This window comes from Hemicordylus capensis, chromosome 3, assembly GCF_027244095.1.
Source record: "Hemicordylus capensis ecotype Gifberg chromosome 3, rHemCap1.1.pri, whole genome shotgun sequence".
NCBI classification, from domain to species: domain Eukaryota; kingdom Metazoa; phylum Chordata; class Lepidosauria; order Squamata; family Cordylidae; genus Hemicordylus; species Hemicordylus capensis.
In genome coordinates, this window is record NC_069659.1 from 355,002,875 (window position 1) to 355,026,837 (window position 23,963).

Below are 23,963 nucleotides of genomic sequence, written 5' to 3' on the forward strand. Positions count from 1 at the left end.
CTCTTTGCATGTTTGAAATGCACCCTCCCAGCAGAGGGGGAGCCGGCCAGGCTGCCAACCTGCAATATCTTGGGAAAGAGGACTGCAGCAAGCCAGGCTCCACAGAAGAACAGGCTTCATTCTTCAAGCACACTCAGCACCACCACAAACCAACCACGTCCATGTCAAGAGGGTGTCTTCGTCAGGAGGAGCCCCACCGCCCATTGAGATCATTGTGGTTTCAAACTTTTAATTTTTGTTTTTTGAAATATACAAATAAGATAGATAGATAAATAAATACATCAATAATTTATTTGATGTTTCCTTAAAATGGAACTTTGTGGCACTAGCAGGGTGGTTGCCACAGGCCAGGCCAGCAGGAGGAGTCCCCTCTAACAGAGATTCCCAGAGGTGATAGACTACAACTCCCAGAATCCCCAGGCCAAAGCCGTCTCAGTTGGGCATTCTGGGAGTTGTAGTCAACAACATCTGGGCTCCCTGTTAGAGGGGACACTGGCCGTGCCCTGCTAGAAGAAGCCTTTGGAGGCGGGAGCGGCTGGAGGAGGCGACGAGAAACACTCCCAGAAAGAAGAGCAGCGTCAGGCCCCGCTCCGAGCAGAGCGCGAGCTTGTCTCACCCGCCGCCCCGCGCTCGGCCTGGCCTGACCAGGCGCGACTTTCCCACCCTCCTTCAGGCTCCTCTCCACCAAAGGGAGGGAGGGAGTCTCCGCCGCCATCTTTGTTTCGGGCGCAGCAGCCGTTCTTCGTCGGGGTGCACGCCTTGGCCCCGCCCCCCGTGGGGCCTTCCCTTCCTCCTTCCCTCCGCCTTGCTGCCAGACCTCGAGATGGCGCCTGTGGCGTCGCGCGGGATGGGTCGGGCTACGGCGGCGCGCGAGGGCCAGCGGCGGTTGGCGGGAGAGCGGGAAGGCAGGCAGTCGGCGGGCTGACGGATTGGAGGGAACTGCGCGCCGCTCTCGCTCCGCAGCATCCACCGGCGCCCCGCACGAGCAGCAGAGCCGCTCCCCGTCGCCACCATGCACGTCGTCAAGCGAGGTGAGGAGGTACCCCCGGCCAGCCCCCTCCCCACTTGCCTTCCCCTGATGTGCAGGGCTCCCCAGGGGCATTTTCTATTCAAGGGCAGCCTAGAGTTTTTTGTTTAAAAAATATCTGTTGAGGCATTGCTGGGGTTCTCAGGCTTGTGCCCCCAGACGATGTTGGACTACAACCCCCATCACCCCTAGCCACAGTGGGTCCCCATGATGTTGGACTACAACCCCCATCATCCCCAGTGGGGCCCCAGATGATGTTGGACCACAGCTCCCATCATCCCCAGACACAGCGGGGCCCCAGATGATCTTGGACTACAACTCCTATCATCCCCAGTGGGACCCCAGATGATGTTGACTTTTGGTCATTGTGTATGGAGATGATGGGAGTTGTTGTCCAACAACATCTGGGGACCAGGTTTGACAACCCCTGGTATATTGGATTATTATGAACAGGGATTTACCAGCTTTGGGTACCCAGGTGTTAGACATCAATCAGCATCTTTATTTTGGTCTTTGATGGGCATAATGTAGAAAGAACAGAAAAGCTATAAAGTTAACAATCAAGATATTAATAACAGTAAGGGCTATGGGCAAATAATAACTATAGAGGAAAGTCTACATAAAGCTACTAAATTAGAACAACAACTATAAGCCATAATAAAAATAACATAAATAGGGTGATGCTCTGTGCCATCAAAAAAGCTGAAGAGATAAGCTATAATGGCACAAAAGAGAAGCTGTAGTAGCAAAAGCTATAAAACGAAGTAATGGAACATTAGAGGCAGCAATACAGGTATGGGTTGAGCCAGGCCAGGTCCCATATGTTAGACTACAACTCCCATCACCCCCTGCCATAATGTACAGAGACTATTGTGGCAGGGTTTGATGGGAGTAGTGGTCCAACATCATGTGGAGACCCCCGCTTGGGAGCTTCTGATCTAGAAGTCCTGCTGGCATACTGGTTTTAGAGCTATCTAGTTCTCTCTCTATGTCTGTCTATATAGCTGTATGTATCTGTTTATGCACATATATGCACACACCCATCCACACACAATTTAAATAGTGCCTACAGTTTGTCTCTTCATTTAAAAGGGCTTGAGATGCTGTATTAAAACTTTTTTTTTCTTTGCAATAAATCCACTTCAACAATAATGTTACTTTTCCTCTTAAGAAAAGGCTTGTGAGACAATACTAAGGCGATAATCCTAAGCATGCACTTATTAAGGCCTAAGCTCAGTGAGACTGTAAGTAAACCTGCTTTGGCTTGTACATCTTGCCTGGCCTGATCTTTCCTTTAAATCAGGGGTTTTCAACTTTGGGACCACAGATGTTGTTGGACTTAAGCTCCAATCAAGCTGGGAGTTGTAGTCCAGCAATGTCTGGGGACCTCCGGTTTGGAACTTCTTCTTTAAGTTAGCAGGTGCCCCCCGTGTCAATGCCTTTTCCATGTATAAGTTTATTTCAATGTGTTCAGTTGTTCAGACAGCTACACTGGCCCATACAGGGGGAACTGAGCAGGCAACAGGAACAAAAGTTTAGGCATGAAATGCCCAATCAAGATCAGGGTTAGATAAATAAAATCATTAAAGCAACTCCCAGGTAGGTAAGGGGCTTCACTTTGAATATTGGATGTCCTGATTTTTCAAGTTCTGTTGCTTAATTTGAGGCTCTCTCCATCCATGGTCGTCTGCATTGAAAATGAAATAGAGCAGCCCCCTTCCTAGCTGATGCAAAAGAATGAGGAGATAGCACAAGCATCTTTGCCTGCAGAGGCAGAGCAGTGGGGTGTGGGGTATGTGGTGTGATAATTTGCCTCCTTTTTGAGAGATGCTGTGGAGCCGCTGTCTCTGCAAGGTGTTGACTCCCTTGCCAAAAATGTCCTGCTGTGTACCCCCCACCCCTTGTCCTGCTAGCAAGGTGGACGTTTCTCGAATTGAAACTCTTGGCATGAGCACACTGCCTGTTCCAGAAGTGGGGTACAGCATCTAAGTGGGCAGGATGAATCCTTAGGAAACTGCTGTATACTGAGTAAGACCATTAGTCTATCTCGCTCAATATTGTCTTCACAGACTGGCAGTGGCTTCTCCAAGGTTGCAGGCAAGAATCTCTCTCAGCCCTATCTTGGAGATGATGCCAGAGAGGGAACTTGGAACCTTCTGCTGTTCCCAGAGTGGCTCCATCCCCTAAGTGGGGGAATATCTTGCAGTGCTCACACTTCTAGTCTCCCATTCAGATGCAACCAGGGCAGCCCTGCTTAGCTAAGGGGACAAGTCATGCTTGCTCCCACCAGACCAGCTCTCCTCTCATGAACAAGTGACTGGCGTTCAAGCACGCTAGAAAGGGCGGGCAGGGAGACAGGCTCCTAGCTACCTCCCCACACATGATCACCCTTCCCTGACAGGACCTGCACATGAGCCGCTGGGGGATTTGCCTGCTGCAGGCGCTCTTGCTATATGGCTTTGTGCACACAAGCAGGGGGTGGTTTGGAAGGGTGTGCTTGTGCTCTTCTGCCCCACTCTTAGCCTGGTAAAATACCTGGCATTCCCCAATCCTTGGGAAAGGGGGATGGCAAGATGTTCTAATATTGCAGTCCTGCCCCGTTACCTAGGAAGTGATAACAGTCTCTCTCTCTCTCTCTCTCTCTCTCTCTCTCTCTCTCTCTCTCTCTCTCTCTCAATCTTGGGCAGATGGTCGCCATGAGCGCGTCATGTTTGACAAGATCACCTCCCGGATCCAGAAATTATGCTATGGCCTCAATTTAGACTTCGTTGATCCTGTAAGTTTTGTGTGTGTGTATGCTTCTTCCAGTGGGGGGCTACCTTAAATGAATAAGAAAGAATAGGGTTTTTTTTTGTACACTAGGAACATTTGCCAGATGGTAACTTTGTACATTTGAAGTGCCAGTTTACACACAGGAGCCTCGTGGGATACCTTAAGTTGAAATGGAAACAAATCTGTCTATGGACCTTACCACTGCCTTAGATCAGCTTGATATGTGAGCATAGGTTTATGCATACAGTCTGCCACTCAGCATGTCTATATCTGGAAATTTAATCTTGCAGGTTTGAAACCTTGTATCTTACAAAGAAATCACTGATCAGTTAAATAATTCCACTTTCCAGCCTTCTGGGCTATCATCTCTTCCCTAAGTTGTCCATCTGTTTATTTTTAAGATCCTTCCACCCTTTTTTTTTTCTTGTCAAGGCAACCTCATTATTATTCATGGTGAAAGGAATTGAGTAGAAAGCTTTGCATCATTTTCGAGAAATATGTAGATAAATAAATAGAAAGGCACACCTCAAGCTCTTTCGCCTTCTCTTCCAGCGGGGCTTATAACTTGCTCTTGTGTAGCAGGTGAAGTTCATGTTCTCTCGAGGTAGGAAAGCAACTGTAGCACATTCCCTGCAGGTCACTAGAGCACTTCCCCCTCTTCCCATGTTGCTTGGAGCTCCTGAGAGCTTGGCTTGCCTCCCTCACAAAGGTCCCTTATTCTTGTTTGCAATCTCATGTTGACACACTCCCAGATATGTGTCTGTCTTAAGTATAAGTTGGCCTAGAGTGAATCTCCCTCACCTAACTAACGCGGCTGCACCCCCAAGCTGATCGGTGACTCATTAATGACTCACCTTAGCAGCAAGCTCAATCCACCCTACACAATTTCACACAGAAAGGCTTGCAAAAAATTCCTTGTGAGAATTCATGGAAGAAACCTGGCATGTGCTGAAATGCTGTAGAACTGCCAATCTCTTGTCATCTTTCCCCCAGGAGAATTGTTTGTGTAGAGCAGGACAGCTGCTTAACTTGGTGCTGTTTTGTTTTGCCCAGGCTCAGATCACCATGAAAGTGATCCAGGGTCTTTACAGCGGGGTCACGACTGTAGAGCTGGATACTCTGGCTGCTGAGACAGCAGCAACCCTGACCACCAAATATCCTGACTATGCCATCCTGGCAGCGAGAATTGCTGTCTCCAACTTGCACAAGGAAACCAAGAAAGTATTCAGTGGTGAGTGGAGGATGCTGGCGCTGACACAGGCAAACTGTGTGTGCTCCGTTAGGGGGCTTTGGAGGTGTGGAAGGATACTACTGGCAAAATATTCTTGGGTAGGAGAGCTTCAATCCCACTTAAAAGAGAGATATAACTGATAAGACAGGGACACATCAAATGTGTGTGTCAAGCAAGTGGTTACAAATAATTTGTAACGATGCATTCCTGGGTAAAAGTAGTGTCCCAGATGAGTAAGTGTGAGCTGAAGTCTGCGCTTAAGCCATTTGGATCCAGCCCCTTTTCATCGGCAGTGTAGGGGTCATTGTACTGCTCTCTCGTAATGATTGCGAGATAATGTGTGTGAGCATTTTGAGCACTTGGAAGTTTGCTATATAACTGCTGACAAAATGTCTCTATGATTAAACATTGCCCATACTGATAACAGAATAGGGAAGGATGGAAAGCGTGATTTTATCTGAGGGCAGAAGTCTTAAGCATTTTGGGCCAAAGAACAGAACCCGCTGGGAAGATTCTGCTGCACAAGAACACTTCTGTTCCACATGACCCAGGCGGTATCTCTTCTTAATGTGTACTTGCTTACTGTTTTGTTTAGAGTAGGGATTCTCAACCTTGGGTCCCTAGATGTTGTTGAACTTCAACTCCTATAATCCCCAGCCTCAATGGCCTTGGGTTGCGGATTATGAGAATTAAAGTCCATCAACATCTGGGGACCCAAGGTTGAGAACCTCTGGTTTTGAGTATTTATATACCACTTTTCAACAACACGGTTCTCAAAGTGGTTTACAGAGCAAAAGAAAGAAGATAATCCCCTGTCCCAAAGGGTTCAACATCTTCTCTATTTATGCTGTATATGTTTGGAAGGGAGTATATGGGACATATCTGCTGTGACTACCATAGATAATTTGACAGTTTCCCCTTTGATCCTTCATGTCTACTCCGCTTCCTTTTTAGATGTCATGGAAGATTTATACAACTATGTGAACCCTCACAACAAGAAGCACTCGCCCATGATTGCCAAAGAAAGCCTAGACATCGTCTTGGCCAACAAAGATGTATGTAGTGTTATGGCACAGCTGATGTGTGAAGGGTCTTTCAGACACATTGAGAAAAAGTAGACCAGGCTGCTTTGGCCCTAGGGAGAAACAGAGAAGATGGTAACAGATACTAGCCTTGCAATTTGGATGCAAGGCTAGGTATCTGTGACACAGTGGAATGAGATTATGCACACAGAAGCAGTCATGCATTTGCAGTTAAATTGTCAGCATTTTCTGAATGGCTGAAAATTCAGTATTTTCTGAATCCCTCATGAAAAGAGTTTCTTGCTGTCTTGCATACTTCATAGAGCCTCAGGGCTGCAGGAAGAATGTGGCTGCTTTAAGATATGTCAGTGGATGTGCAAGTTAGATTTTAGAATCTCAGGTAGCAGAGCAATGCTGCCTTTTAGGAACATGTCAAATATTCTAAATATAGCTGTACATACAAAGCTAGGATTCAGCTTGTAGCTTGCAATCAAGAATTCTTTGTCTTGGCAAAGAGACAAAGAAACTGAGCTCCAAAATATTGACAACTGAGGGCATTTAACAACGAGCAGGCTTCTTATTTTATTTTTTAAAAAATAATATATATTGCAGTGCCTGCAGTGTTAGATGGGGAGTTGTGTACTCTGTCTAGACACTGAATCTAACTTGATATTTCTTCCCCTAGCGGCTGAACTCTGCTATAATTTATGACCGGGATTTCTCCTACAATTACTTTGGCTTTAAGGTAAGGAGTTGATCCTTCTGGAAGTGTGATAATTAAGACATGGCATGGGAAACCTGTTTTATCTGTAGGTGCCCCAGTCAGTAAATAAGCAGAATAATGTCTTGTCATTCCTACAAATCAGATGGCAAAGGCAAAACTCCCTGTAGTGGGAATCTTGATAAGTTAAACTGAAGGCAGGGATTCTCAAACTTGGGTACTCAGATGTTGGACTACAACTCCCACAATCCCCAGGTGCAGTGGCCTTGGGCATATGGGGACCAGAGTTTGAGAACCCTTGCCCTAAGGCTATCCTTTTCAAAGAGAGTTCTTAAGAACATCCTGTGTCATTTCCCCTGGCACCTCTGTGTGCTGCAGAGGATTCCAGGCAAGGTTTTGGGGTACACTTTCAATGTGAACAGGGTGCCTGCTGGCCTTTGCTACCCACCTCCAGTGAACAACTGGGGTGCATAACTCCAATGCCCTGATGGGCCGGAACCAACCATGACTTGGAATGTGGGGGCCAAGGTTAGTTTTCAGCACAATACTTATCACCTTAAAATTAATTATTAAAAATAGTTAAATAAATTTTTTAAAGTGCACAATTTAAGACATAAACATAACAAATTAGAATGTAAGTTGTAACTGAAGACTCAAAACAAAATTTATATGCAGACTGTTGGTAGGCAGGGGGGAATTTTACTGGGAATAAAATCATCATACCAATGGCTTTTGAATAGTGATTCGAAAATTCAGATAAAAACAACACAAAAACATGTTTTAAAAAATTTGGGAGGGGGGAAACGTGAGCAGAGGTGAGAGAAAAAGCAAACCAATCAAGTATTCCACACTGCCAGGCCCAAACAGTTTTTCAGCACGACTCCCCCTTGCAACCACCAGATGGGTCCCAGCAACATATTGTGTAACACCAAAGTTTTGCCAGCTCTCAGGAATTTGGGGATGGGAGAAAAAAAGGAAAGAAACCTTCAGTGATAGAAGCTGTGACTTCCAAGGTGTCCTTTCCTCCCATGTATGGGAATAACCCCCACCCCTCCTCTTCTCACTCATAGCTCAGAGTTGAAGGGGGTGGGTGCATCTTAATCCACAAATGGAGCAGCAGAGAGAGGCTTTTTCTCTTCCAGGCCCTCCCCTCAGCTGCCTCCTTACTCTTGCGTTGTACTGAGCCATTAGGTTCCCCTTCTCCTTTGTCGGTAGTTGCTCCTCCTCTCTCCCTACAATAATATAGGTTAGCCTCCAAGGCCTGAGTAACCACAAACATACATGCCTTGCCCTCTTCTGAAGGTCCCCGAGTCCAGCCCCGAGCTGAGCTTGAATTCTATCAGGCCTGCCTGTGTCCGCGGCATCCCCACAGCCCAATACTGAGTCAGGTGGAGCCCGGCTCATTTGCCAGTAGTTTCATGTGTTCTCGCTTTTGATAGGATCCCCAGACTTCCCTGCAAAGCAATTGAAAGCCACGGACCTAAGAGATCTTTGGGTGCTTTTGTTTTTGTTTTGTTTCTGTCCGACTCTTTAGCTAAGGCTGGTTCCCAAAGCAGCTTTTAATTACGATCCACAAAAAGGTGCAGTGTGTTAGGGAGGCCTGGAGATGGGCGCGTCTGTCTTTCCTGGTCTCTGGCAGTTGGTGACGCAGTCCAGGCTCTACACTCCAGAGAGTGGGGCAGAATGCAGGTGGATGCTGGGCTGGCTGATGATCAAGATGCCCTCCTGGCAGTTGATAATTTAGTTCAGGCTGGCCGTAGAAACAAAAGGAATGGTCTGATTTTGGGTGGTAGATTCTTTGCCCTTTCATTATGCTGGTGTGCTGTGACTAATGTTGTGTTTTGTGTCTCTCTCCTTTTTTAAAAAGACACTTGAGCGCTCGTACCTGCTGAAAATCAATTCTAAAGGTATGTGGGGGTGTTCTTGTGTGTGAATGCCTACAGTGACTGTTCAGAAGGGATGACTGGTGGCCTCTTGGCTCCTAAGAATGGCCCTCCATGCTCAGAAGCTGTATTTAGGACAGGAGAATGCCTTGGGCGGCTATGCTTCCTGCTGAGTGGGCTAACTAGTTCTGTCTCTAAGCATCGTCCAAGTTGCTGGCTCATGGGAGGAAGAACGTTCTCTTCATTTTCTTAGGAGCTGGAGAAGAAGACTGAATTTATTTATTTTATTTATTTTGTGCATTTTTATACTGCCCCATATACAAATCTCTGGGTAGTTTATCTTTTTATCTTTATTGATATAGCCACAGACCTTTTGGCTAAGATCAAGTGTAGTACTACCCAAACCCGTAGGGACTTGCGTACAGTGCTATATTCTCTCTACCTTTGCAACCACACATTCGTTAGTACGTGGCCGTGTTTTATCGGGAAACTCTATTCACTATTGCTTTTGTAAACCATATGTTAAACATTCCCTAATAAAAGTCAATCTGGGCGGTTTACAATTTTAAAACACAAACAATTAAAATATTAAAGCAATTAAAACAGTTTAAATATAGATAAAAATAACTTTAAAACCAAAATTTATGGACTAAAGGCCTGATTAAACAGGTATATTTTCTTAAGGATTCAGTGATAAGGCTTAAACAAATTCATGGAGGACAGGTCTATCAATGGCTACCAGTCTGATGGCTATAGGCCACCTCCAGCTTCAGAGGCAAGATGCCTCTAAATACCAGTTGCAGGGGAGCAACAGCAAGAGAAAGGGCATGCCCACACCTCTTGCCTGTGAGCTTCTCAGAGGCATCTGGTGGTCCACTGTATGAAACAGGATGCTGGACTAGATGGGCCTTGGGCCTGATACAGTAGGGCTGTTCTTATGAGGTGGCTTTACTTTTGTTTGGAAGTGTGTTCCAGAGCCTTGGGGCAACCCTAGAGAAGGCTCGGTTTTGGGTTACCAGCAAACCAGCTGGTGGCAACCACAACCAGACCTCCCTTGATGATCTTAATAGGTGGCAGGGTTCATTGAGAAGAAGCTATTCTCTAAAATACCTTGGACCCAAGCTTTTCAGGGCTGAATAGGTAATATCTAGCACTTTATTTTTCACCTGGAAACTTATTGGCAGCCAGTGTAGTTCCTTGTTGAAATTTTTTTAAACTCATGTGCAGCTGTCCCCTTGGGAACTGGTCAAATTGGACTTCTGCAATGGTTGGATGTTGGGTGTCTGATTAGGATTGTTGAGAATAGCTTTTGCAAGCTGACAGACTTGTCCTTTTGTGGCCCCCTCCTTTCTGGCTTCTAGTGGCTGAGCGTCCGCAGCACATGCTGATGAGGGTTTCGGTGGGAATCCACAAGAATGACATCGATGCCGCGATTGAGACCTACAACCTCCTTTCTGAGAAGTGGTTCACTCACGCTTCTCCCACTCTTTTCAATGCTGGTACCAACCGACCCCAGCTCTCCAGGTAACCTTGGCGCTTAAAAGCAATTCACTCTAAGGGACTCAAAATGAGCAGCTACTGTTTGCTTGCTTTGGAGTAAATTGACCAGCAGTTTTTAAAGTTTTTCCTCCAAAGTACAATCGTGGCTAATCAGTGGAGCTATTTGCTTGCTGCTACTGATGAACAAAATTCTTTCTTTACTTGTGATAGTTGGTGGTGTGTGTGGTGGAGAAAAGTTCCTGAACATTAAGGGAAGTTTTTTTTGGTTCGGAAAAGCCATTCTTGAGATAATTAATGTTGATCTAATGACCTATAAAGTTAAGTATTATTTTGAAAGTATGACTGCTGAAAATCTCAGTTTTCAAGAAATGGTACTGCATTTTTGCAAATACCAGTTCTCTTTCCAAAACACCTGCATGATTTTGGATATCAACTTGAGTGTTTCATCCTGTCCAAGCCTATACTGAGTCAGACTCTTAGTCCATCTAGCTCAGTACTGACTGCTCTGATTGGCAGCAGCTCCTCAGGGTTTCAGGCAGAGAGGGGCCTTTCCCAGCCTTACCCTGGAGATGCTGCCAAGGACTTTCTTCATACAAAGTTGGCACTCTACCACTGAGCTACAGCTCTTACTACTACTACTAATGAGCCCCTGGTGGCGCAGTGGTAAAACTGCTGCCCTGTAACCAGAAGGTTACAAGTTTGATCCTGACCAGGGGCTCAAGGTTGACTCAGCCTTCCATCCTTCCGAGGTCGGTAAAATGAGTACCCAGAATGTTGGGGGCAATATGCTAAATCATTGTAAACCGCCTAGAGAGCTCCGGCTATAAAGCGGTATATAAATGTAAGTGCTATTGCTATTGCTACTACTACTACTACTACTACTACTACTACTTATATACCGCTCTTCAACAAAATTCTCAAAGCGGTTTACAAAGAAAAATAAATAATACATAAATAAGATCTTACTCTGGTAACCTTCCATTTGCTTCTGTTCAGCTGCTTTCTGCTGTGCATGAAGGACGACAGCATTGAAGGGATCTACGACACACTCAAGCACTGTGCGCTGATTTCCAAGTCGGCTGGCGGGATTGGTGTCGCAGTGAGCTGCATCCGAGCGACAGGCAGCTACATTGCTGGGGTGAGTTTGCCACTGGGCAGCCCAGCTTGGCTTCTATTTGCCACAAAATGACAGAGCCTTTGGCAGCTATTTCGGTCGCACCTGGTACTCAAAGCAGGCTCTGTGAGAGACAAAGAAAGCAGTTCTTTGTGCCTTAGTAGCTAACTAGTCGCCTGACTCAAATCTCCTTGTTTCAGACCAATGGAAACTCTAATGGGCTTGTCCCAATGCTGAGGGTATACAACAACACAGCTCGCTATGTAGACCAAGGTGGTAACAAGGTAGGCTTCCTTTTCCAAGAGTGTGTGTGTGTGTGGGGGGTAGATACTCAGAGTTCAGGTTCCTAGGGCCACACTGACTCTTCCTTTTCCCTGGTCTTGTTCTGTGTCTCGGGGAGGTGGTCACCTTAGGCTTGCGGATGTGGCAGTCTCATGTTGCAGAAGTTTGCATCTGTGCTTTTGACAGCGTAGGGTTTTGTAGGTGGGCCCTGAGAAGGGGTGCCAGAAGTTCAGGCACTTTTTGATACTTCTCTGAAACTCTCCTAGGCTCATCTTAGGAAATTACAGGAAGCTCCGTGAAGAATGGTACCCTGTATTGAACCTTCACCCTAAGTTAGGTGTGCAAGTCTTTTTTCTGAAAATGACCTATTTTTATGGATCTGTTCTTGAAACAGATCTCGGTGCTGTTTGTGCCAATCAGGCAGACATATAGGCTTGAAACCAGGGGATTGTTTTTGGAGATTCTCTGTGCCCCTGGGGCTTCAGAGTCCCGCCCCCCCGCCAGCCCCACTTTGCTGAAAGTTGAGGGGCCTTCCAGTGCAGTGTGAGGAGCTGCATCTGGCAGTGGAGCAAACTGCAGGACTGGCATGGAAGCCCAAGGGTGTGCAAGTCATGTTCCAGAAAGTGGTAGGAAGCTTCTCTCAGACAGATTTATTTATTATTTATTTTTTACATTTTATATCCCGCTCTTCCTCCAAGGAGCCCAGAGAGGTATACTACATACTTATGTTTATCCTCCCAACAACCCTGTGAAGTAGGTTAGGCAGATGTTTTGCTAGAAACTAAACTCTTTCCCACTGCAAGAACAAGGCAGTCCACACCTAGGGACAGAGAGACCGACCTCCCTATGGGTGTGGTTCTGACCTTGGCTTCCGTTGCTCTCTCAGAGACCTGGGGCCTTTGCCATCTACCTGGAGCCATGGCACTTTGATATCTTTGAGTTTCTTGACCTGAAGAAAAACACCGGCAAGGAGGAGCAGCGTGCCCGCGACCTCTTCTATGCCCTCTGGATTCCAGACCTCTTCATGAAACGTGTGGAGACCAACCAGGTGGGGAGCTCTGCTCAGGTCACAATTACAGAAGGCAGAAGCCTTTCTCTGGCGTGAAGTGTCGGGCGTGTGTCTCTTCCAAACGGTGAAATGGAGTTGTAGTAGCTTCTCTGCCCAGACACATTCATATCCCCTCTGGGGCTACTGGTACACCTTGTGGAGTAGCACTGATTTGATGGGCCTTTCTGTATCCACATGAAGTATGTGCCTGTTGGTATAAACTAATGTGTGTCTTTTAAAAATCCCAAGCCTAAAGCAGTGTTAGACCTAAAAAATTATCCATTAATTTCTGGATTAGTTCAGGCAGTGTACTGACTCTAAAAAGTTAGAAAATGACACATTTGTTTTAAATGGAACACCCTCCTCCCTGTAGGTTCTTTGTGTCTGTTCTTAAGTCTATGAAGTATGTTTTGTTTAAGATGCAAGTCTTAGCTTGGACCAAATGAAATCCAAGTTAAAGAATTCTCCAGCCTATCCGTATCATGTGACACTCCTTGCGTGTTCAGTTGTCTTTCAGGGTATTAAAAATACCTGTATCCTTCGCCCCATCTGATCCTTTAAAATGCTGGAGCTGACATCATGTGTTCTGAGTTGAAGAGGAAAAATGCAGCCCTCAATCCTTGCAGAGCACAGGAAGTCTTTGGGAAGCTGCATTCTGCGTGTTCAGACTTTCTCTGTGTGGAAGGGATAGACTTCCTTTTTGGGCTGCTCTTGCTGACCTTCAATCCTCCTTTTGTAGGACTGGTCTCTGATGTGTCCCAATGAATGCCCCGGCCTAGATGAAGTCTGGGGAGAGGAGTTCGAGAAGCTTTATGAGAGGTATGAGGAACGGCCTGGATCCTGAGACGAGTACCCTGCTTGTTAGAGCTGGGGCTAGGAGCATTCTCTGCACTTCTGGCCACTCAGCTTAGAGTAGACTAAATGATCCCTGGCAAGAGGCGCACATACACTCTTGTTCAACACCGCGATGTTGTTTCTTCACTCTTCTTATGCTCTGAGTGATGATTCATAGTCCACTTGTTGCAACTGCTAAATGCCAAAATTAAAGTTCATTAAGGTTTATGTTGTTGTTTTTTAAATGGGCTGTCTTGCAGGAAATTGGAAGGGGAGCTGATTTGGGTGTTCTTGGTTGGCTGGCATTAGAAACATGTCTCTACTACAAACTTAAACTGGTTCCAACTGCTGTGGCTTCCTCCATGGAACTCTGGAAATGTTATTTCTGTAGGGCGGTCCAGGAATTTACAACAAAACATTCAGAACTTGCCTGATTTACAGCTCCCAGGATTCCCTGGAGGAAGCCATGTTGGTTGAACTTGTTTGTATGGTAGGTGGGGTTTTTATCAGACAGTTGTGGCCAAGTTGGTGTGCACTTGTGGAACCCATTTTATATTCTTCTGCCTTGGTTTGCAAGTGAGAATAGGAAGCTCTTTAGACCCCCTCTTTCTGAGGGGAAGTTTCAAACAAGTTACCTGTAATCCCCATAGTTGACTTTGTGTTGTAGCTATGAGAAGAAGGGGCGTGTGCGCAAGGTGGTGAAAGCACAGCAACTCTGGTATGCGATCATAGAGTCTCAGACGGAGACGGGGACCCCTTACATGCTTTACAAGGACTCCTGCAATCGGAAGAGCAACCAGCAGAACCTCGGGACCATCAAATGCAGCAACCTGTGCACCGAAATTGTGGAGTACACCAGCGTTGATGAGGTAGGCTGGGCAGAGACGTGGTTGTGGCTCAACAGCGTGGCTTTGGGGAGGGCTTGGCCTTCTCATGATCCACATTTTGGGAGGCTGATGTTCTCTGTGTCTGTCAAAGGCAAGATAAGTGGCAAATCCCAGCCTGTTCTGAGGAAATGCTTTTCCGATATAAGGTAAAGGTGAAGTGTGCCGTCGAGTCGGTGTTGGTTCCTGGTGCCCACAGAGCCCTGTGGTTCTCTTTGGTAGAATCCAGGAGGGGTTGACCATTGCCTCTTCCCGTGCAGTATGAGATGAGGCCTTTCAGCATCTTCCTCTCTCGCTGCTGCCCGATATAGGTGTTTCCCATAGTCTGGGAAACATCCCAGTGGGGATTCGAATTTTGAACTGGCAACCTCTGCCTTGCTGATCAAGTCATTTCCCCGCTGTGCCATTACTTGGCTTTCCCCGTATAAGCTGCAGCTACATAATCCATTACCAGATAAAGAGGATATACATGTGAGATATGATGTTGTGGTGTTAACCTCTTTGAATTTCTTCTCTAACTCAGGCTTTATTCAAAAGCAAACAATTCTATAATAGGAAACAGGATAAGGTAAAGCTTGAGTTAGAGAATGATAGTGTTGCTTGCTTGCTTACAGCTGCAGAGGAAAAAAGGAGTGAGTTTTCTCCTTTGGCTGTTTTCAAAGCAACCAAGCCAGGGAGGCTGTTACCTGGAGGGTGCTCAGGGCAGGTGGCTGGGCTGTGTGGGGCTCTGCAATCCCTAGCAAGTGGTTTGGTGGGCACAGGCTGAGGTAGGTCAGCTCGTTGGCCTTCTCGCCTTTCCTCTCCCATGTAGGTTCAGTAGGCCCTGCCTGCACTTGTAGGGCTCAGCATAGGGAGGCTTCCTCTCAAGGTGGCTGGCTGACCTTGCTTCCCTCCCCACATCTTCCAGGTTGCGGTTTGTAACTTGGCCTCCATCGCCCTGAATATGTACGTCACTCCAGAGCACACTTACGACTTCAAGAAGTTGGCCGAGGTCACCAGAGTCATTGTCCGGAACCTTAATAAGATAATCGACATCAACTACTATCCCGTGCCAGAGGTAGGAGGAAGGGCCTTGCGCACAGTGTTGTGTTTCACTTTTGTTCATTATGTGCAGAGTGAGTTCTGGGCGGCAGTATCAAGGCAATGTGTGCATACATGCATTCAGGGTGGGACCTTCCAGATTCAACCTGGGCGGGATCTAAAATTAACTGAGCGGACATTTTTTAAAAAGTGAGCACGTGCACGGCTGAGAGGGAACGCTGGTTGGGGGCTGTCTGGCAACAGTGACTGAGGAGCTGTTGCCCACTGCAGGACCACAGAGAGCCAGCACTGGCCCTCTGGATATTGTGGCCGTGGGTCAGCGGAAGCCTAGGCCTACATTACAGCTCACCTGCATGTTCCCAGTGTGGCTAGTTCTCCAAGGAGGAGAAAGACACTGGCTGAACTTGCAGGACAGTTAGGAATATGGCTGATAGGTGAATGGGGAGAGAGTTATTGTGAGCCAGAGAGGTGATATTCTGAATCCTTATTAAAAAAGAAACTGAGGACCTGATACGAGCCTGTATAGCCCAGTGGGCAGAGGATTGTATTTGCACCCTGAAGAAGAATAGAAGAATCGGGAAGGACATTGCTTACCAAAGAAGAGCCTATTTACTTTCTTCTGTAATTTATATAATTCTTTTTTTCAATGGAAATGTTCTCAAAGTGGTTTACATGGAAAAAGAATAATAATAAGAAAAGGGCTCACATTCTAAAAAGAAACACAAGGTAGACACCGGATACCTTGAAAGGAAGGTGGTGATTGATCTTGTCAAATGAGATTGATTTAAGCCCCTTCACTGCACTTCATTTGCCTCATTTAGCATCCTGACGTGTAGACATCCTTTGGACTAACTGCTTGTTTCCCTGCTAACTGAGCAAAGAGGCATCTCTTAAAAGTGGTGATTCTCTTTATTTGGCAGGGGAGAGCAACTGGCCCTATCCATCCCTGGCACAGCATCCCTGTAGTGGTTGTTGCTGGTGTCTATCTTATATTTTTCTTTTCAGATTGTGAGTCCTTTGGGAACAGGGAGACATATCTGTCTGTCTGTCTGTCTGTCTGTCTATGTAACCCCCTTCAGAAACTTCAGTTGAAAAGCGGTATATAAATATTTGTTGTATTATATTGTATTGCATTGTATCTCCCCCCACCCCGGCTGCTCCCTAGAAGCGCTTGTTAAAGTACATAACTTCTGAGGAAGAGCTTGTCTCGAAGTGCACGGGGTTTAGTCCTGCTCAGATAACATTTCCTAGTTAGCTTGGCATCAGCTAGTCGGCTGGAGTCAAGGGGTCAGGATGAGGGAGACTCAAGATAGCTGTAAGCAGTGCTGTGGATTGGTGCTGGAAAGGAACTTCTTTGGGTTGTGTGTCTGAAATCTGAGTTGCAGGTTCTGGGTTACTTACTTGCTTTTTCTCTGCTCTCTCCTTCATGTTGTCGGCTAGGCTGAGCTGTCAAACAAGCGCCATCGCCCCATTGGGATTGGTGTGCAGGGCCTGGCAGATGCGTTTATCCTCATGAGGTATCCATTTGAGAGCCCGGAGGCCCAGCTGCTTAACCAGCAGATATTTGAGACAATCTACTATGGGGCTCTAGAAGCCAGCTGTGAACTTGCCAGAGAACATGGACCATATGAAACCTATGAAGGCTGCCCCGTCAGCCGAGGCGTAAGTTAAACATGCTGTTAAGTCAAAGGTCATTAGGGCAAATCTGTTGGAGCAAGATTTTATTTAAAAAGAAGAGATTCCAAGAACAGCTAGAGCCACATGTTGGGACTCTTACCCACTTTACTGCATTGAGACTTGATCAGTTCTAAGTGTGAATGTCCTTAGTTATGCTGCTCTTCTCCTGGGTCTTCTCATGCATGAAGTTCCCAGTGGAATCGTGGCTCTTTGGCACAGAATTCAGATTCCCATGATTTCTCACATTCATTTTGTTTAATTTCTAACCCTCATAGTAGTGAAGTTAATTTTGAGATGTTCCTTGTGGGCCCTTGAGCACCCTAAAGCTCTCTCCCTTTGCAAGCATTTGGACACTTGAGAGGAATGCCTGCTACTTCTGGATTTGCTAACCTAATAATAATAATAATAATAATAATTTGATTTCTATACCGCCCTTCCAAAAATGGCTCAGGGCGGTTTACAAAGAGAAATAACAAATATCTTTAGGCATGTTTTCCAGCTTTTAAGTTCTCTGCTCCTTCTCCTGGCTTTTCATACATTCTACTTAGTCTTTACAAAGGCCTGGTTCACACAATTATCTGCAATTAGTTTTAATGTGGGTTACCAACATTTAGCGCAGTTGTGTGAATCCACGCCAAGGTTGGAGTCTCAGATACATCACGGGCCATAAACTACCTTGGCATGGGTTCACACGATCATGCTAACGTCAGCAGTCCACATTAAATCTAGATTAGAATGACTGTGTGAACCATTCCAAAGTGGTTTCTAGCCAGGAACTGAAGCGTGATGCATGAACAAACTGGAAGAAGTCTCTCTCCCGCAAGGAACTTGCTTATCTTTCTAACCCTCTCTTGTTCTGAGGCCTTTTGCTGTGATATCTGGCGGGCCACTTTCAGGACCAAGTATGCCTTACCCGGCGGCCTGTTTGGTCTGATGTGGTGTGGATTTTCTTGCATCCTTTAGATCCTTCAGTATGATATGTGGAATGTGACCCCTACTGACCTTTGGGACTGGAAGGCTCTCAAGGAGAAGATTGCAAAGTGAGTAGAAGCCCTAATGCTGAGCCTTTTGGAAACGGGTGAGATACAGCGGTCCCTCTGATTTTTTTTTTTCATCTCTGTGCAGAATGAGTCTTGTTCTGGGTGGCAATATCAAGGCAGTGTGTGTGCACCTACATTCAGAGTGGGGCCTTCCTGATTCAGCCTGGGTGGGATCTAAAATGAACTGAGCGGGCATCCACAAACTTGTGAGCGCACGCACATGCGCATGCCTTAGAGGGAACAGTGGTGAGAGAGAGACTTCACCAAAGGACAGTTTCCTTGTGAACTGAGAAAGAGAAAACTGCAGCTTGTGACATGAGGCACCGTTCATGGGGTAGTTCTCCTGCACAAGCCCCATATAAATGGGAGCTGTATATGAGCTCAAGATTAATTTCACAGGAGAACTTGCAAGTGGATTCTGATCTTGGTCTTTTAATGGCAAACTTGCTGTCACTGAATGCTGAGGCATTTGGGGCATGTTTTAGTCATCTGCAACCTGGCAGACAACATGGTTGGTCAAGAAAACCAGGGCAGAGTTTGACGGCCTGAAAAGGAAACTGATTATTTTTAAAACTCACATCTCATTTCAGCCTGGAGTTTCCTGCTTCTCAACAAAATGATCTTTTCTTAGCAGTTCTATTTAGGATTTCAGAATACACTTGGCCCTTAGTCTTGTACTTCTGAAGTTACTTCTTTATTTCTGTTCCTTGTGCAGAGTGTGGTCTCTACGTCCGTTTTTGGTTTAATGTCTTTGAACAACTTCCCGCCTCTGTATTCCCTGTATCTGAATTACGCTGGAGTTGTATTTCTGAGCCTCCACCCCATTGTTTGCATTGGTTTACACTCTTGCTCTCCTGTTCGTTTGTCTTTGTGTTAGTTGTGTGTGTGTGGGGGGGGGAGGGATGCTTGCACCTGCATGGGAGGTGGATGGGGGTGGCTTGGGGGAGAATGGAGAGGGCATTAAGAGAATGTGGCAATATGATGCTGCCATACTGACTCCAAGCATTGATCTGTCCAGCCCAGTATTGTCTGCTCTGACTGGCAGTGGCGCAGAGGAGGGTCTTTCTCATTCTCGCTATCTGAGATCCTTTAAATAGAGATGTTGCGATCTGAACCTGGAACGTGGACATGCAATCATGAGCTCTACCATCGGTCCTTACTAAACCCTTGAGTCAATGACAGCCGTTGTGACTCCTTTCGCTAGTCTTTCTTTTAATTGATTCTGAAGGTTAAATATCCCTCCCTCGCCTTAACAGCCCGTTGTCCTGTGTGAACTAGGTATGGTGTTAGAAACAGCCTGCTGGTGGCGCCCATGCCGACCGCTTCCACCGCTCAGATCCTGGGCAACAATGAGTCCATCGAGCCCTACACCAGCAACATCTACACACGCCGAGTTCTCTCAGGGGAGTTCCAGGTAAGAAGCAAAAGTGGCTGGGATGATCCAAGGAGCTGTCCCTGAGGGTGACCCAGGGCCCGAGAGTCCTTGCTGCAGTTTCTAGCATGGCAGCAACTCTGAAAAAGGGGCCACCCCCCCGGGGTCAAGGCTGAAGTAGGGGAGGGCAAGCTTGACAACTCCAAAAAGTGTCTTGGGGGGAACTGGCAACAAAATCCAAAATGTGCATCAAAATTCAAGATCCTTTGACGAAAAGGATTCTGAGATGCTGACCAGCATGTGGGGTTTAGATGGGTTACTTGGCTGTGATCCAAATCGGAAGAGTTCTGGTGTAGAATGGGGAGGGATTTTGTTACTATTAAAGTCATTGTTCCCTTTGAAGAGAACGGAAGGTGTTCTGGTCTTGCAGATTGTGAATCCGCACTTGCTGAAAGACCTGACTGAGAGGGGTCTGTGGAATGAGGAGATGAAGAACCAGATCATTGCCTACAATGGTTCTATCCAGGTATGTCAGGGAAGCACCTCAGTGCCTTTTTCAAGGACAGTGTCTCCCCTGGAGCATCTCTCCTCTTGGACTCAGCTCAGAGTGGGGCTCATACAGGAATTCCAGTGTGCTCTTCACACCAGTGTATCTTGGCAGAAGAGGAGACCTGCTTTGCATGTAGGTTGCCTCCATGGCACTTAAAACGCATCCCTGTACTTTATCTATGGGATTGATACTCCATCTCTCTGTCCAAAGGCACCTGGGCATGATGCTCAGCTGTAAAAGCGCCAGTAACATCCCTGCTATTGAGCAAAACTGCCTGGGTGGCAGAGGGCAGGGTCCTTGCTTCCCTGGGGATGCACATTATTGCAAGAAGAGCTGGGTCCCTGTGGATTTTGCTAAGGCTTCTTCTTGTTCCTGTTTTTGAGACCCTCTGTGGGGAAGGCCAAGAAGTTCAAAGGAGTGAGTGGTCTTGATGCAGTCCTGCAGAGAGACAGTGAGACTCTTAGTACTGCAGTCACACGATAATGAGGTCTTTTCTCTTTTGGCAAAGTTTAATGGTGGCTCTAGTGGAAAGTGAACCTTTAGCATGATGCTTGCATTAAAAACAAAAAACAAAACCTATTTTGCCATGACTGGTTGAGGGGGGAAAAAAAATCCTCCTCCACTTTGTTTTCTGGATGTGCAAGAAATTTAGCCCCCTCTCCCGCCGGCCCAGTACTGGGATGATTGTTTTCTGAAATGTGGCATTGATGAGGCCTGGCTGAGCCTTCCTGTTGCCCCAGATCATGAATGGATGGCTGTCTGTCTGAAGCCTTCCTAAGCCACAGTACTTCTTTTCAGAATATCACTGAGATCCCAGATGACTTGAAACAGCTCTACAAGACCGTGTGGGAGATCTCCCAGAAGACAGTTCTCAAGATGGCAGCGGACCGCGGGGCGTTCATTGACCAGAGCCAGTCCCTGAACATCCACATTGCTGAGCCGAATTACGGCAAGCTGACCAGCATGCACTTCTACGGGTGGAAGCAGGTGCGTGGGGTGCTGGGGAGGGAACACTCTTCCCCTGATGGTGTGTTGTGGAGGTCCAGAAATGGACCCCAAGGGGCTCCTTGGGTGTTGAGAGAGCTCTGTGACAGCTGCCCCCTTTCTGCTGCCTGTGGTGCCAGGTCTTTTTCTCCAGGGATCAGGAAGCCTCTTCTGCACAACTCCAATTTAAACAGACAGGGCTTTCACTGAGTGCAGGGGGCCTTCAGGAACATGGAGGCATTCTGGCAGCCCCCTCCACTGGTTTGCTGATGACGGGCACACAGCAGCATAGCTAGCTGGGACTTTCTGCTGCCCCAGCGACTTAAGTTTAGAAGTACAACACCAGCAGGCAGGAAGAAAGTGCACCTAGCAACACCGGCAGGTATCCTCCAAGCCCCTGGCAACTAAGCTGCCCCCCTGCCCCAACTGCACTCTTGCTCAGCAGCTGTGCCCCTTGGCGAGAGGAGTGGATCGCTGCCTTCTGCTCCCGCGCTCAAGCCCAGAGAGAGGGGCACGGGAGCTGGCAAGGGGCACCCACAGCACGGAATGCAGTGGGAAGGTGCTGGTGGCAGGAGGGTGAGCAGAGCCAGCAGGACAGGGAGCCTCTGCCTTCATGAGCAGAGAGACTGCAAGGGGGACGCTGGGTGTGAGGGGCCCTTGGAGGACACGGCTGCCCCCTCCTCCTCCCACTGGAGCTGTGCTTGTATCCTGTGTGGGTTCTGAAAGGCTCTTCCGGCCACTGCCCCAGCAGATGGCGTTTTTGGGAGCAAAAGGCGGTGGGGCTCCAAGCCAGGCCGCTTCCACTCCCGAGGGTGATAACTAGTTTCAGACCTCCCCTCTGAAGTCTTGCCCCTTCTCGCGTCCTCCATTCTGCACAGGTTCATTCACTGCAGGCCCCCTTCCTGCCTCTCCGGTCTGTGTTCTTCCTGCCGTGCTGTTCTCTGCGTCCTCGCCCTCCTTTGCCAGATCAGCTCTCTCTAAAGCCCCTCCTCCGATCCAGCCTTCCCTCTCCCGACTTCTTGCCAGTTCCTTGTTTCTTCCTCCGCTCCCGTCAGAAGAAGCAATCTGCACAGGGCCCTAAGGACGGGAGCTGTGGGCTCCTTCCCCCCAAATGGAGTTGACCTATAAGCTGGGCTTGCAGGTGTCGGGAGTGATTTTTCCCTTCCACATTTCCCTTTTGGTGCCTGCAGGGCCTGAAGACTGGCATGTACTACCTGAGGACGAAGCCCGCGGCGAATCCTATCCAGTTCACCCTGAACAAGGAGAAGCTGAAAGAGAAAGCCGTCGAGGAGGAGGAAGAGAAGAAGGAGAAGAACAAGGCAGCCATGGTGTGCTCCTTGGAGAACAGAGAGGAGTGCCTGATGTGCGGCTCTTAACAGAGGCCAGGCTTGGCCCAGCACCCCGGCTTCTCCCATGGCTAGGTTAGAAAGGTCTGGTTTCCTTGGGAACATAGAGAGGTTGCAGTGCCCTGCCTCGTGGCAGGGGAGAGCCAACATGTGCAGAACCCAGCGGTTTCTCTGGCTTCTCTCTGGCATGTCTCTGAGCTGACCGAGTGGCCTGGTATGCAATTGGAGCGCGGGGACAGGAACGGGACGTTGTAGCAGTGTTTTCTGGAACCTTTTAAGTGTCTTCCTTATGACCTTCCATTAGCCTAGGTAGAGAGAGGATGTTCCTAAATAGGCATATGGGGAAAAGATCCTGCACGTTGTTATACTTGGGGAATTGGGGCTCCTTTTGACAATCGCCCATGTTTTGGGCTATCTGAACTAAGGTACTCTGCATTTTGTAGACTGGAATCCTTTACACAAATTTAATAGTGTTAATAAATTGAAAGGTAGAAAGCATGTGTCCAGTGCTCTGGTGAAAGAGCTTGTGCATTCATATGTTTTTATTTAGTTTCATTTTTGAAATAGCACCCTTTCACTATTTTTTTCTTCAAATTAAAGCTTTCTACCCGCGCCCCCCCATGCAAAAGAGGCATTAGGGCCAGAGGCCACAATGGCTGAGGATGATGGGAGTTGTAGTCCAGCAACATCTGGGAACTCGGGTTTGAAAACGCCTGCCTTGAGAAGTGCATGGCTGGAGTGTGGGAAGTTTTTATATTTTTTAGCTTAATATTTTTATTGTATGTTTTAACTTTTGTAAACCACCTTGGGGGGGGTGTCTTTTAATGAAAGGCGGTATATAAATGCAACAATAAATAAATAAATAAACAAACCCAATGGGAGCCCTGAGGCTCAGCCTTTCAGGGGCCAGCTACCAGGAGAGCTCTGGGTGGAACTTGGTAATCGCCCTTCTCACTTAAGGAAGCTCCCGTTGCCACCCACCCTCACCCCCAGAGCAAGCAGTAGCCTTGCTGCCCAGGAGCTAAAATATTTGGGGGAGACGTGCCCACCAATTTCAGGGTCATCACTTCAATCGATTACAGAGCAAGTGTTCCATGTTGTCAACAAGGCTTTGCCCTGGGCTTTTTGAATGGGTTCTTGATAGGGGTTTAGTGGCAGGGGTGCTCATTAAGTTTCAGAGGTTCACAGGATACCCTAGGTCTCGGAATAACTTTTACATATTTTAAATTGGCAGCAGGGAGATGTGAATGTCTGGAATTATGTCTGAATTATGGAAATAAATGGGAACAGAAATGGTGGGGGTGGGGGGATCTTCATGTAAGTTGGCTAGGGTGGAGAGAAATGAATGGGAGGGAAGACATGGGAATAATTAAGCTGGAATAGGAAAGGGGGTGAAATGAACTGAGAAATGGAAGGCAAAAGGTGTGTGTAAGCATGCCCCTTTTTGTTCTGCATGCCAGGCAGTGCTGATAATGTGAGAGCAGTGATCCCTCTAAAGGGTTCCCAGATGTTGATTACAACTCCCATAATCCCCAAGCAAAAGCCATTGCAGCTGGGGATTCTGGGAGTTGTAGTCAATCGCATCTGGGAATCCCTGTTAGAAGGACCACTGCGTGAAAGTCCAGGTGCTCATGG

General features: G+C 47.2%; 1 protein-coding gene across 2 annotated transcripts; it reads left to right on the forward strand.

Annotated features, from left to right (window-relative positions):
* Window positions 1–531: 531 nt before the first annotated feature.
* RRM1 (ribonucleotide reductase catalytic subunit M1) lies at window positions 532–23,204 on the forward strand. 2 transcript variants are annotated; one of them, XM_053312130.1, is made up of 19 exons: window positions 532–1,031; window positions 3,715–3,803; window positions 4,853–5,030; window positions 5,985–6,085; window positions 6,738–6,797; window positions 8,641–8,680; window positions 10,018–10,180; window positions 11,153–11,294; window positions 11,471–11,554; window positions 12,439–12,600; window positions 13,340–13,419; window positions 14,102–14,303; window positions 15,226–15,375; window positions 16,800–17,021; window positions 18,000–18,076; window positions 19,355–19,490; window positions 19,852–19,974; window positions 20,797–20,985; window positions 22,173–23,204. In XM_053312130.1, exons 1-19 carry the CDS (start codon window positions 1,013–1,015, stop codon window positions 22,356–22,358), a joined length of 2,403 nt encoding a protein of 800 aa, XP_053168105.1. In that variant the 5' UTR covers window positions 532–1,012; the 3' UTR covers window positions 22,359–23,204. The 2 variants fall into 2 exon arrangements, with proteins under 2 accessions (XP_053168105.1, XP_053168106.1); XM_053312131.1 differs by having other exon boundaries at window positions 535–1,031; window positions 19,879–19,974.
* Window positions 23,205–23,963: the final 759 nt, after the last annotated feature.